Below are 12,451 nucleotides of genomic sequence, written 5' to 3' on the forward strand. Positions count from 1 at the left end.
CTGTGTCTTCACAAGGCTAATGTGTAGGACTGATAGTAGTCTTAACACTGCAAATTTCTAATGAGTGAAACAGGTACAATAAAAACAAAACTGCCTAAGCCGCTTTGTGCCACTGAACTCTGAAGCAGACCCCCTTTTGCAATTTGTTGAGCTGAGAAAAGCGTCATCTGAACATCAGCAAAAACGAGCTGCACTTTCGCCAAGCTAACGGTACAGCACAAGAAAAGGCATTCTTGTGTTTGACGATACTTACAAAAAGCACGATACATCTCAATATGAGACTTTAGTGCTTTAAGCGTCTCCTCGATGAGTCTTCTTGGGATTAGTGAAAGAGAGGTGGGGAATAAAGAGAAATTGATTTTGTCCTGGAATGTACAAAAAGGGTGTAATAATCAGACAGGTGACAGCATAATCATCATATTATTATTCTTCCAGTGGTAAAACTTATAGCAAGTCTTGAATAACCGATGGCTCAGTTCAGGGTATCCCCAATATATTTAAGGGAATTAGTTTCAAAGCACTCCTGTCACACACTTGCTGGTCATGAAGGCACCTTCCCAGGCTTCTACACTGCCCAACTCATACAGCGTCAGCGGTGACACTATTCCACGTTGGTGCCACAAAGCTCTGAACCTTCCAGTGACGTCTTACAACAAAGGAGGCAAGAATGCCATTTAAAATAAAAACTTTATGATAATGCTTCCAGTTTGCAAAACCAAAATATCCAGATCAGGACACAGAGTTAGTCAACAAAAAGGCCTCTTCTCCAGTCTCCTCCGGATCTTCTTCATAGACTGTATTCAATTGAACATTATTGACTCTGGGTCGTGGTTTGCCATCTGGGCCATATGACGGAGGATATCTTTTTTTGTGATAATGCCAAGGAGGCGCCTGAGAAGAGAACAGGTAGAAGAATTTGTTAACACCAAAAAACAGCTTTTAGGTTGCTTTTCTGACTAGCTAGACAGTGAGGCTGTCCAGCTGTTGCACTTCAGTTCCGACCAGCTTTAGCAAGCTGGCGGCGGGCTGCGCAACAGCTGTACTAAACACCATAAATAAGTGGATTATTTGTGCCGAGCGAGGAGAGAACCACCACCAGTCCCCTGATTATGATTAATATAGGAAGTTAAATTTGCTGGAGAAATGCGACAGGCCCAATCAGCCGCAAAGATTAGAGCGATCAAGAGGTGGATTAGCAGATTAGGTCCCTGAAACCTCCATTGCTTCAGCCTCAGTTGGTTTTGCGATGCAATTTACATACAGTTAAAAAGATGCAAACTCTTCGAAAAGCCTACTGGATTACATTGACGATGTAACAGAGCGTTTAGTATACGTCTTGCTTTAAGGTGGGCCGTGTGATTTCTCAGACCCAAGCGCCAGTCTGTTATGTTGCCATGAACCCAAAGAAACCACGGCTTATAGTTCAGCACCGAAACACAAAATTCCACCACCGTATATGTTATCCATGGTGATACATTCCCAGTAGAAGCTGCGTGGCTTGGGGGGGGGGGAGTGAAAGACTGAATGAAAGTGATATGTATCCTGTTTTTTACTCAATTTCATTGAATTCTTGCCATGCGAGTTGCGCATTGAAAGTTTACAATTGGAAGTCCAACGATGAGCGGACTAGACTGCCGGTAAATCACTCCTACTAAAACATAGGAAATCGGGAGTATTCTTTTTCAGGAATTGTGAAATAAAAAACAGGATAAGATATTCTAGATGGAGTTAATCAAGCAGATGTTATCTTATTCCGGTTAGCGGTGTCAGTTTTGTTTGAGAGGAGGCATGAATATCTTGTGAATGATTAGCAGAAATGCAATAAGCAGGGTTTGCCGAAGCAGGTATATGCGGGATGGAAATTTTTTACAGCATTTTATAAAATAAAAGCTAAAGCCTTCTATACACTGGAATTTGGCAAACAAAAAATTCAGTGGTCCACTACTGCCATTTCTGAGCCAATACTTGCTTCCCTAGAATTATTTAAATGCGATCATGCACTGAAATTTTGGGGTAAATCTAAATAAAGGGTACCAACATGGTGCAAAGTGGATCAGCACGTTCCAAGTGTTTGTACGACACTGGCAATTATGGAGTTAATAAAAACAGCACCCATTACCCTCAGGAGATGTGGATGGGGGTTCACGTCTGCCCTCAGAATACGGCTTGCAGTGACAAACAATAAGGACGACACATGCAGGGCAAACTCAGCCATGTTTTGCAGTAGAAACTGCTGTCTTTGTATTTTGGGGCATCATTAAGTCTGAACATGACCTGCGCTGGCAGATAAGACCTCCGTACAAACAGGTAGACCTCAAGCACTACCAGAAAAGCAGGTTTCTTGCTTTTGGTGGCACGCGCACAGCGGGTCTTTAACTTAAAAGACTCCTATGGGGCAATTGGACTCTGTCTGATGCAATGATGGGGTATGTGAGAACTGATGCTGTCAAACCCCGTACGACAGAATCATCTGCATAATACAGATTTCTTCTCCATTTTCTCTCTTCCTCCCAATTTCTAAAATGTGCACATTTACGATTATATCCCTTGTCTTGAAACAAACACTTTTGTGATATCTCTTTTTGCTCTTTAAAGGGGTTTGGCACTTTCATGCTACAGATATTACACAACATGTATGCTCATTAACATACATGGCACTGGACTACACGGGTAGATGACTGGCTCACCTCTGAATGGCACAGCCAGAGGCGGAGGTCGTGGTCAGAGGAAACGTAATGGTGCAAAAACACAACACAAAATGTTATGGTTCAGTCATGTGCCATTTCCTAACCAAGAGTCGTTGCTGCATTTTATCATTGAAAAGATAGAGTACATATTGGTAAATATCTAACGCCAATTACTAGTGGGACACTGAAGTGGCTGTATAGGCCAGCAATGCCGAGTTTGGCCGAGTGAAAGACCAAGGTCCCATCACTTTTCATTTTAAACTTAAGAATGAGCCAGGATATTGGCCCATTAGATATAAATCATGGAATAAAGTACAATAATTTATAGAGTTGCTGGTATAGAAGAAACCCATTCTAGTGGGTATGTATGTACCAGCTTCCCAGAGGGCCAGGAGACCCAACGCTTGCTAGCTAGATCATCAAACGCTTACAGTGGCCGACTACTACTCTGTAAAAAGTGGCAACCTTTCCATTATAGAAGACACTAACTCCTTCTTATGCTAAGATATTTTTAAGGCCATCGGTGCTGGGAAAGCCTGAGGTCTCCCCTAAGTATCAAGTGCAGCTTTTTATGGCAGAAGATGTTCAGGACACTTGATGATTCTGAACAGTTCACAAGTTTCATGCTTCCTGCCCTCTAAAAGGAGACTAGAGATTAAAGGTGGTTTGTCTAATCACCAAGGGTTCCACGTGCTGCTTTAGATGCTCGAGGTGTTCTAATATGTTCTTCTTTGTGATGATCCCCAAGACAGTCCTGAAACAGATCATGTTATGCTAATAACTGAGTTTGAACTACAAATGGAGAAAACAAAAAGCATGAGCCAACATAAAATAACGAATGTTATGAGGGGATGAGCGTAATGGCTGACACAAACATGGGATTTATATATATATATATATATATATATATATATATATATATATATATATATATATATATAATATAAATCCATCCTAGCAGGAGTGGAGGTTAGTGGAGATTAAAGAGGTACTGTAGGTTATAAGACACAAGCTATAGGTTATAAAACAGAAGCAACACAAAGATGAGCACTAAGTTTCATGTCATCAAGTGCTACTTCATGCTTATCTTCTAGAAATGGTTCATGAAATGAAACGGCAACTTCACACTAACTACACAATCATCTGCTGATAAATGATCACACCTAGCGCTGAGTTTGGTTTTATTGTACGGATTCTATGCCTATGATTCATTTCACCTTCATCCTGCCTAGCCTTGTGAGTGATGATTGAACCCATTTCCAATCAGCATTAGTGTCGTGGTATTTCATTATAAGCTATAGGTTGATACCTTCAGAAATGGACTGCTTTATAAATGAGCCCTTAGATACCTAAATAGTGGTGGGGGTATGAATGTAAAGTCTCAGGTATAATACATAGGTTTTTTAGTTTTTTTTTTTGTTTTTGTTTTTTTTTTTACACCAGAAGTAACATTTCCATACATTAGTGGGGTGTAAAATTACACTGGTTTATTATACCCAAGACTTTACGATATAGCTTGAAGAAGGCTGGTCCTACACAGCTCGGTCAGTCCCATGAATGTGTTTATTAACGCTTTGTTCTGGCAATAGTGTGAGTGTCTGCAAACCTCATATCTGATAATTAGTAATCAGAGGCTGGATTGAAAGGTCAACTAAATATGCGCCCTAAAATCATTTTATATGCCAATAAAAGCATCTAATATTACCTACAAACAGGCATACAGAGGGTGGGGGATTTATTAGTAGACGACCCATAGCAAAGGTCAGCAACAAAGCAGAATTATTGGTAGTGAAAGGGGACAAAGCCATGCGGGGACTCAACTTCAGACAATGCTACACAGCTGGGAACTTCAAATAAAAGATGAGAATAATGAATGGTGTTGAAGGATTTAGCAGAGGGTGGAAGGTAGTTCTGCTGGTACTGGGATGATACCGGCTCGGCGCAGACAATCACGTTAATCACATCACATAAAGCTGCTAAAAAGGAGTACCCGCTTAATACAGGACAAAATGGCAAGCGAAGCGAGGCTGGGAAATCCCAGGCCGTTTAATAAACATCGTATCATTTTTGCCATGTTGAAACCTTTTAGTATGAGGGGCGAATTATCCATTAATACTAAAGCACGATTGATCATTTAAAATGCAGAAGAAGCTGATGTCCGCTCACCCGTTGTGTGTCACAAGGCACTGTCTGAGGCCCAGCTTCCTGAAGATGTCAACCACTATTTCCATGGGCGTGTGGTCAGTCACGGTGAACGGGCTCATGTCCAGGATGCTGCGAAGCTTCAGGGGTCGAGGGCTTTCTGCAGGGAGAGATGGCGTGTGCTGGGCAAAACATACCCGGGAGCTGCCAACAATACCTTCCTGCTTTTTTCTTGCATTTTCTGAGGGAAAAAACACATTTAACACAACACAGAACAGAGGTTAGGGACCAAGTATTCTAACCCTGGAAGCTGTATCATTTAATAGTGCGACACGAGGCATCTATTTGCCGCAGCTACACTTTGCGTGCATGGAATAAGGCATTTCCACATTATTTGGATGCTATTTATCACTCAGTGACCGGTAGCTTACCTATTGCTAGTGTTAAATCCCTTCTCAATGCAAATCCCACGAGCCTTTGCGATTCTTTAGACATGATGACCGGGAAGCCGTTATAGCTGGTGTCATTGATCAAACACTCAATGTCATCTACAGTCATGTTATCTTGAGTAAGAACTGCCAACGGGGGGTCACTCCTCTTGGGCCTCATCACATCTCGTGCCAAAGTGGTGTGCGTGAATTCCTCCTTGGCGTCCAGGAAGGGGTATCCATTGAGCCGTATGTGCGATTCGTAGATGCCTTCCCTTCCAAAGGCGTCTCCCACCCACTTACTTGTCATCACAGCAGCCATGAGAGGAACAATGTATTCCAGACCCCCGGTCAGTTCGAATACTATGACGACCAGCGAGACGGTCATCCTAGTTACGCCACCTATGTATGCACAAAAAACAAAAGGAGAGAGTATATCGGTGCTATGAACGTTGAATGCGGGAGGAACATTTCTGGAACTTAAAAGCCACTTGTTTTCCTTGCCTGTGGAGGACATTTTTGTCCTGTCATTTTAAAAATAACTTTAATTTTTTACTTCTGTAAACAGTACAGTCCAAACAGACCGGCGGAATAAAATATATACGTCTAACTGAATAGAGTGCATCTGAAGCAAAATAAATTGTGTAGACTTTGGTGCTTTTCAAGTTTAGCAAATGAGATTTTGGCTGAATAAAGTCCCCTCTGTTCCTTCAGGGGTAGGAGGAATGTGCGGATAAAAGGATTACGGAATATGAGCATAAAAGTAAAATTTAAAGGGACAAAAGAAAGGAAACAGAGAGAGACGGCTGATAACGCTGGTAACGCTCACGTTCTTATGCAGACATTTTGCTTTTTTGGATTTTTTAGCTCAATAACTTCCATACATGGCACTAGAAGTCATTTTAACTTACTATTCCACCGATCTGCGTGCTTAAAAGTGCAGCTCGCAACAAATTAAACATGGAAGAAGGAGGCTAAGGTTTCACTTATGTTCTTCTCCTTGTCAAATTATCTACTTAATTCATTTCTCAGGGATAAAAAGCAGAAAAATATTCAGACAGCTACGTTTCTTAGTGTTTGTGTGTGTATGTATAATTATATATAAATTTATTATATATAAAATGTACCGTATTTGCTCGATTTTTCAGAGCAAATGCCGGTGCAGGTGCGGGGAACTCTGACAGTCGGGGAAGGTCTGCGCGATGGACGCAGACAACCCCCGCTGCTAGCCACGCCTCCTTCCGGCTGCAGCGTAAGTGCATGGGATCTACACGCTGCCCTGGCTACATGACAGGGAAGTCAGAAGCACCAGTAAGTTTGGGGGGGCAGGGGAGTGTTAAATGGGGGGCATAAGGCATTTCTGGAGGCAGAGTGCTCTGTGAAATGCCTTTTAACCCCCTTAATGCCACTCTGCCTCCAGAAATGCCTTTTTAACCCTCTATACGCCATTCTGCCTCCAGAAATGCCTTTTTAACCCTCTATACGCCACTCTGCCTCCTGAATGCCTTTTTAACCCTCTATACGCCACTCTGCCTCCTGAATGCCTTAAGCCTCCCTATATGCCACTCTTATATAGGGGTATAAGGCATTTCTGGAGGCAGAGTGACACATAGGGGGTCAAAAGGCATATCATGGGGCACAGTGGCATATAGGGTTAAAAGGCATATCATGGGGCACAGTGGCATTTAGAGGGTTAAAAGGCATATCATGGGGCACAGTGGCATATAGGGGGTATTAGGCATTTCTGGGGCAGATGTGCATAACTGGGGGGCAGGTTGGAAAATAGAAGGAAATAAAACCAAAATATTTTTCTCAATCATAGCTTTTATTAAAAAAAATAGTTTAGATGAATTAACCTTTACTGGTAAAACTTTTTTCCTATAGGGTCATCTTATATTCAGGCTTTTTCTTTTTTTCCTAAATTAATATTCAGATTTGGGGGGTCGTCTTATAATCAGGGTAGTCTTATAATCGAGCAAATACGGTATTTTAGTGACATTATGTATGAAGAGACATGCACTGGATTTCCTGCAGCCTCCTGACACAAAGTGTTTGTTTACTAAAGCAGGGGAGCTGCAGTTTCATTTTACCAGCATGACTAAATGCTCAAGCGGGAAAACCCGGAAAGTTCTATTTTAAGTGATAGTCTTTTACGGCAATTACTTTTTACGCAAAACAGAAAAATCGTTTGTGAAAAGCGACAATGTGCTTAACGACAATGCGCTAAAAGGCCAAGGTATTCCATTTCAAAGCAGGATTAGGTTTTTAGCTACAGTGCCTTTAAATGAATAAGTATCTCCTTTCACTTGGTAATTCCTACCTTCAAAACAATTGCCTAGATTGTGTGAATTTGTTTTTAATCAAATTGTATAGCTTTGTGCAAATATAACACAATTTGCAAAAATGTATCCCATTTGCACTGGAGATACACAATGTTGTTCTGTTCACATGCTTTGAATTATATGGAATCGCATGGCCAGATATAGCCCAAATAAGAGACATATGCCATGTTCTGGAATGGAGAACGGATTAAATAATGCACTCAACTTACCCAGACAAGCGGCGGCACCAACCATGGCATACAGACCGGGCGTTATACAGTCTGCTCCAACTTCACACCACTGCTTAAAGATAAACCAGTCGTGGTGATACGCGGCCATCTGCTCCACGGCAATGCCTACTATCCTTCCTGCTATGGCCCCGACGGCCATGCTGGGGATAAACAAGCCAGAAGGAACCTAAATATTCCGTTATTAAAGGAAAAAAAAATTGATGAAATACATGAGCATAACAAGAATTCTTAGACATCAGGAATTTACAGGGAAAAAAAAAAACATTTTAGATGTCGAATTAGTAGAACTTTGAAAGCTGCGCTAGCTACATAATCTGAAATGTAACTGCTAGCTTGTATCTTTTTTATTTCAATCGCTAGTGATCAAATATTTATATTATTCATCAATAAAAGAATAAACATTATCTTGTGATGTATTTGAAAAAAAAATTCTAAATGAACTATAATTATTAAATCAATACTTAAGGTCTTCCTAACGTTACCATTATGCCTACACAGATGTGGTGTAGAGAAAAAATATGTTTTACCTTAATGCCAAAAGTGAAGACAGTCATGATGATTTTAAACACAAGAGCCAAGCACAGCTGCCATATGGCCGAATACACCCCGTTGCCCGCAGGGCGGTCTGCAATGCCATCCACGATTTTGCTGGAATTCATGTCATTTTTGTAGTCGCACAGCGTGGACGACTCCAGAGGCCCACAGTCCGTGAACAGCTCCTTGATCAGCTGGCTGGTGTTAAAGCGCGTGTACGGGTTGGGAAAAGCAATGATCGCAGTGATGACCGTCACAACAATGACCTCCAGGACAGGATATTTCCCGAATTTTGTCGTCTTCCGACGCCGGCACCAGGCGATGTTTGCGCGGATGAAAATGGCTCCCCACAATCCTCCAAACACACCCAGGAGAATGAACGGGATGAGTTCAAAAAGGTACCAAGGAGTGTGATACTCCACGTAGAAGAGGACAAGACGGCTGTTCCCGAAGGGATTGATTGACCTTAAAATGAAAGCGGCTACCAGGGCTGCAAAGAAAGATCTCCATAAGGTCTTCAGAGGAAAGTAGTAACTCACCTAGAGAGAGGAACCGCAAGACTTTTAGTAAGTAAGTAAATTGCAAGGAAAAGACACTACGAAAAACGTGAAATAAAAGATGTTCTTACCTCCTCCAAACTAAAAAGAACCCCACCTATTGGAGCGCCAAACGCTACAGACACCCCCGCTGCCGAGGCAGCCGACAAGACCTGCGTGACAAAACACAGCTTTTTAACAAAATATCCGAGAGCACAGTCATGTTTAACGAGTAATACAGTAGATGCATCCAGATTGAAGCATTATGTGTAAAGTACTCGAGGCATTATATTGTAAAGGAGGCCTTTGGGACCCCAAGTCTCTTCTTGCCCTTAGAAGTGCTGATTGTTTCAGTGATCTTCTCTTGGACCAACATGACTGCACCCAATGTCCTTACTGTAAGATACACACTGCATTGATAATCACCATCCGTCATAATAAGTGTCCTACACTGTCCCATTTCATTGTCACAACTTGTAATGACAACTTGAAATAAATAAAACTACCTATAACTTCCATCTGTAGGGGATGTTTCTACATGAAGACAGATGAGATTTGTGACAAAAAGTGGAAAACTAACAAACCCATTAATTTCCCACCCCAAATGTATCTTTTTACAAAGGCCGTAAGCATGATTTCTTTAAATATTTGAGATGTCTGATCGTTGCATTTGGCTTTAAAGCCAGTTACCAACATACTTTGCTTTGTGATGGGATTTTTTGCTTCATAAAAAGACATAAAGGTCTAAAATATTATTGGCATGACAAAGCCGTTGGGTATTGGCGGCTTGATCAGACTGATTGTGTCCTCCAGAAAACTCACCTCCCTTTTCTTTGCCTCATTTGTGCTGTACTTGGGAAAGAGGTAGGAGAAGATATTTCCACAGCAGCAGGCGACGTGTACCAAGGGACCTTCCTTCCCCAGACTTAGACCCGAGGCCACAGCTAGAACCAGCGTGACGGTTTTGATCATTAAGGTCCATTTGCCCAGATACCCTCTGATGATGAATCCACTCAGAATGGTTTTGATCTATAAACAGGGGAACAAAATGTACTCCTCTAATAACATTCCTTTGCTTTTCTTTTATACGGAGGTAGTTCTTACTAAACAATTTGTGGACAGCAAAAAAGAACAATCAAAGCGGATAGACCAAAAGCTTGCATCTGTCTTTCATAAAAGCTCCCCAGATGGTCCACTCGCAATGTTGAGCTCATCAATTCGGGAAGGTGCGTCAGGAGTATGACATATAAATCATTGTTTCTGAATGTACTTCCACCCCAATTAAGCTAGCAGTTTATAGCCGGGAACTGCGCTTACGTGGCCCTGGTTTACCCACCGAGTTCTTTAGAAAACCTCAGCAAAGGCAGAAAATGAGATGAAAACTGACATTTATAGAACAAACAGGCAAAGTTAAAAAAAAAAAAAAAAAAAAAAAAAGGAGATCAGAGCGAGGTTCCAATGACAGATGGACAATACTTTTGGTTATGATATTATATATTATATTATTATGCCATTTCACAGGACGTAGCTACAAAGTTTTCTGGTTCTTGTACGTAGATGCAAACCAAAACAGAGAGGTTTTCCTTACTGAACCGATGTGTGGATTATATAAGAGATGAAATGAAGGGATTTGGCATAAAATATTGTACGGTAAGGAGCCGTGTGGTAGAGAAGGATAACGGACTCATGTCTCTAAAGAACTGCTCACATGGGAACGATAGCGATATAAGTTATATTGGGCATTGCTATAGTAAATATCAGCTACACAGTATGGGAACGACAGCAGGGATTATGCCACAATACCTCATTCCATCAAATCACGAGTAATAAAGAAACCAAACACCCACATTTTATAAACATTTGTATTTTTTAGATCATCATCTGTGGATTAAAACTCCCATCACACCCAGCCAGATTAATAAGAGTGATGGGCGTTTTAGCTCACAAAAGCAGGTGCACGAGAAGAGCAAGAGGCCGGCACGCTGGCAAAGATGTAGCTTTATTTTTTCAAATCTAAACCCAGTTTGTATAGTATATTCTGTCATTTACCTTTCATTCTCTGTGTACTGTTGTGTGATTAAATCACTGTCATGTAGCGTGCCGCGTAGATTAAAAAAATTGTAAAATAGCCTACAGAAGTGGGATATTTCTATAATCTGGAGGGGCAGCTCAATATATCTGGGGGATTTTTTTTTTAGCACCATCACATAACGGGACCATGTTTTGGACACAAAGCCTAAAGCAAAGATTGATGGCTAAATGGCTCCATGACATGTAAAAGCTCTCATGAAATACCACAGGTTATTTACACTCCAGAAATATGTACTTTGTGGCTTATTTATTGTTTGGTTTGTACCAGGAATCATGAACAAGTAAAAGATATAGTAATTCTTCTATATGAAATATTTCCATACTCAACACACACTTACATTAATAGATTTTGGGGAATTTGGATCAACTCCGCTACTTATCATAGCAAAATCAACCACAAAAATACGGCAGCTGCATATTAGCCGTCCGTGTGTGTTCTAGCAGCTATACTACTATCAGATTAAAGAGAAGTATTTTCTTTTATTAAAACAGGTCTAGTTTTATATCATGTGTTCTAGTTGTTCTTGCCCCAACCTACAAGACAAACACCCCCCCCCCCCGACTCCTCACCATACTCCCGGTAGTAAATAAGAGAATGTTTACTTATAGGTGTTGAATGAACCATTTCACAATGCAGGCAGTAACTGAAACAAAATTACATGCCGGCACTCCATGAGTTAATTTTATAACACGCATCAATAAATTCTGTAAGCACAATCTGTGCGTTGGAAGGAACGCCAAGTACTTTCCTGCATCTGATGCGGTTTCTTCTTTTCTGCGGCGTGTATAAATGTGCAAAATATTTTATTCTGCATTTACTAAGAACAATGGTTGCAAGAAAACTCACCTCTGGGATTCCTGAGCCACATGCGTACGGAGCAAACACTTTTACCAGAGAGACAGCCAGAAAAGCAAAACTCAACGCCCAGAATATGTACATGATATAATTCATTATATACGAGCCGGGACCCTGGAAGACAAGGAGGCAGAGAAGAGACGCGCTTTAGATATTTCTGTGATTTGCACATCTAACAGAGAGATCTAGTCACAAAACGAACAGGCGACTGTGGAGTTTGTAGAAAAGATATGCTTTCAACTCGGATGTCACTTCCCACTACCAAGGGCCAAGCTCATCCCTTCACACTGGACCTCTTCAGAACGAGTAGTGAAGGAGCTGAAAGTACACCCTTAGTGAATAAATCTCACAAGGTAAAGCAATTAAACCTCGTGAAGGTAAACACGCAACACGAGGCTGATTCAAGTAGACTTCAGAAGAACAAAAAGCAGCTTGCTTCAATTCTAAGAGTGTTAATGACGTGGCTGGTGAAGGTTTACACAGTCAAAGGATTATGGATTAGGACAGCTTCATGTTCCTATTACAACTATACTTACTAAAAGAAAATAAAAAAAATAAAATTAATAATAAATAATACCACCACCCTTTAAGCTGGGACCAAAGTT

General features: G+C 41.1%; 1 protein-coding gene across 4 annotated transcripts in view; it reads right to left on the reverse strand.

The window, feature by feature from the left end:
* Positions 1–358: 358 nt before the first annotated feature.
* The window catches only part of CLCN3 (chloride voltage-gated channel 3), a 29,675-nt gene continuing 17,582 nt past the window's right edge, over positions 359–12,451 (reverse strand). For 2 of the 4 annotated variants that reach the window (XM_053459857.1, XM_053459865.1), the window contains 9 exons: positions 11,838–11,960; positions 9,722–9,928; positions 8,992–9,072; positions 8,357–8,902; positions 7,809–7,995; positions 5,261–5,659; positions 4,854–5,070; positions 3,366–3,441; positions 359–891 (listed from right to left, as the gene is read on the reverse strand). In XM_053459857.1, the coding sequence (XP_053315832.1) occupies positions 730–891; positions 3,366–3,441; positions 4,854–5,070; positions 5,261–5,659; positions 7,809–7,995; positions 8,357–8,902; positions 8,992–9,072; positions 9,722–9,928; positions 11,838–11,960 (1,998 nt within the window). In that variant the 3' untranslated portion in view covers positions 359–729. The remainder of the gene's footprint in view (positions 892–3,365; positions 3,442–4,853; positions 5,071–5,260; positions 5,660–7,808; positions 7,996–8,356; positions 8,903–8,991; positions 9,073–9,721; positions 9,929–11,837; positions 11,961–12,451) is intronic. The other 2 variants (XM_053459874.1, XM_053459882.1) reach the window with 1 other exon arrangement.

Source organism: Spea bombifrons, chromosome 1, assembly GCF_027358695.1.
Source record: "Spea bombifrons isolate aSpeBom1 chromosome 1, aSpeBom1.2.pri, whole genome shotgun sequence".
NCBI lineage: Eukaryota > Metazoa > Chordata > Amphibia > Anura > Pelobatidae > Spea > Spea bombifrons.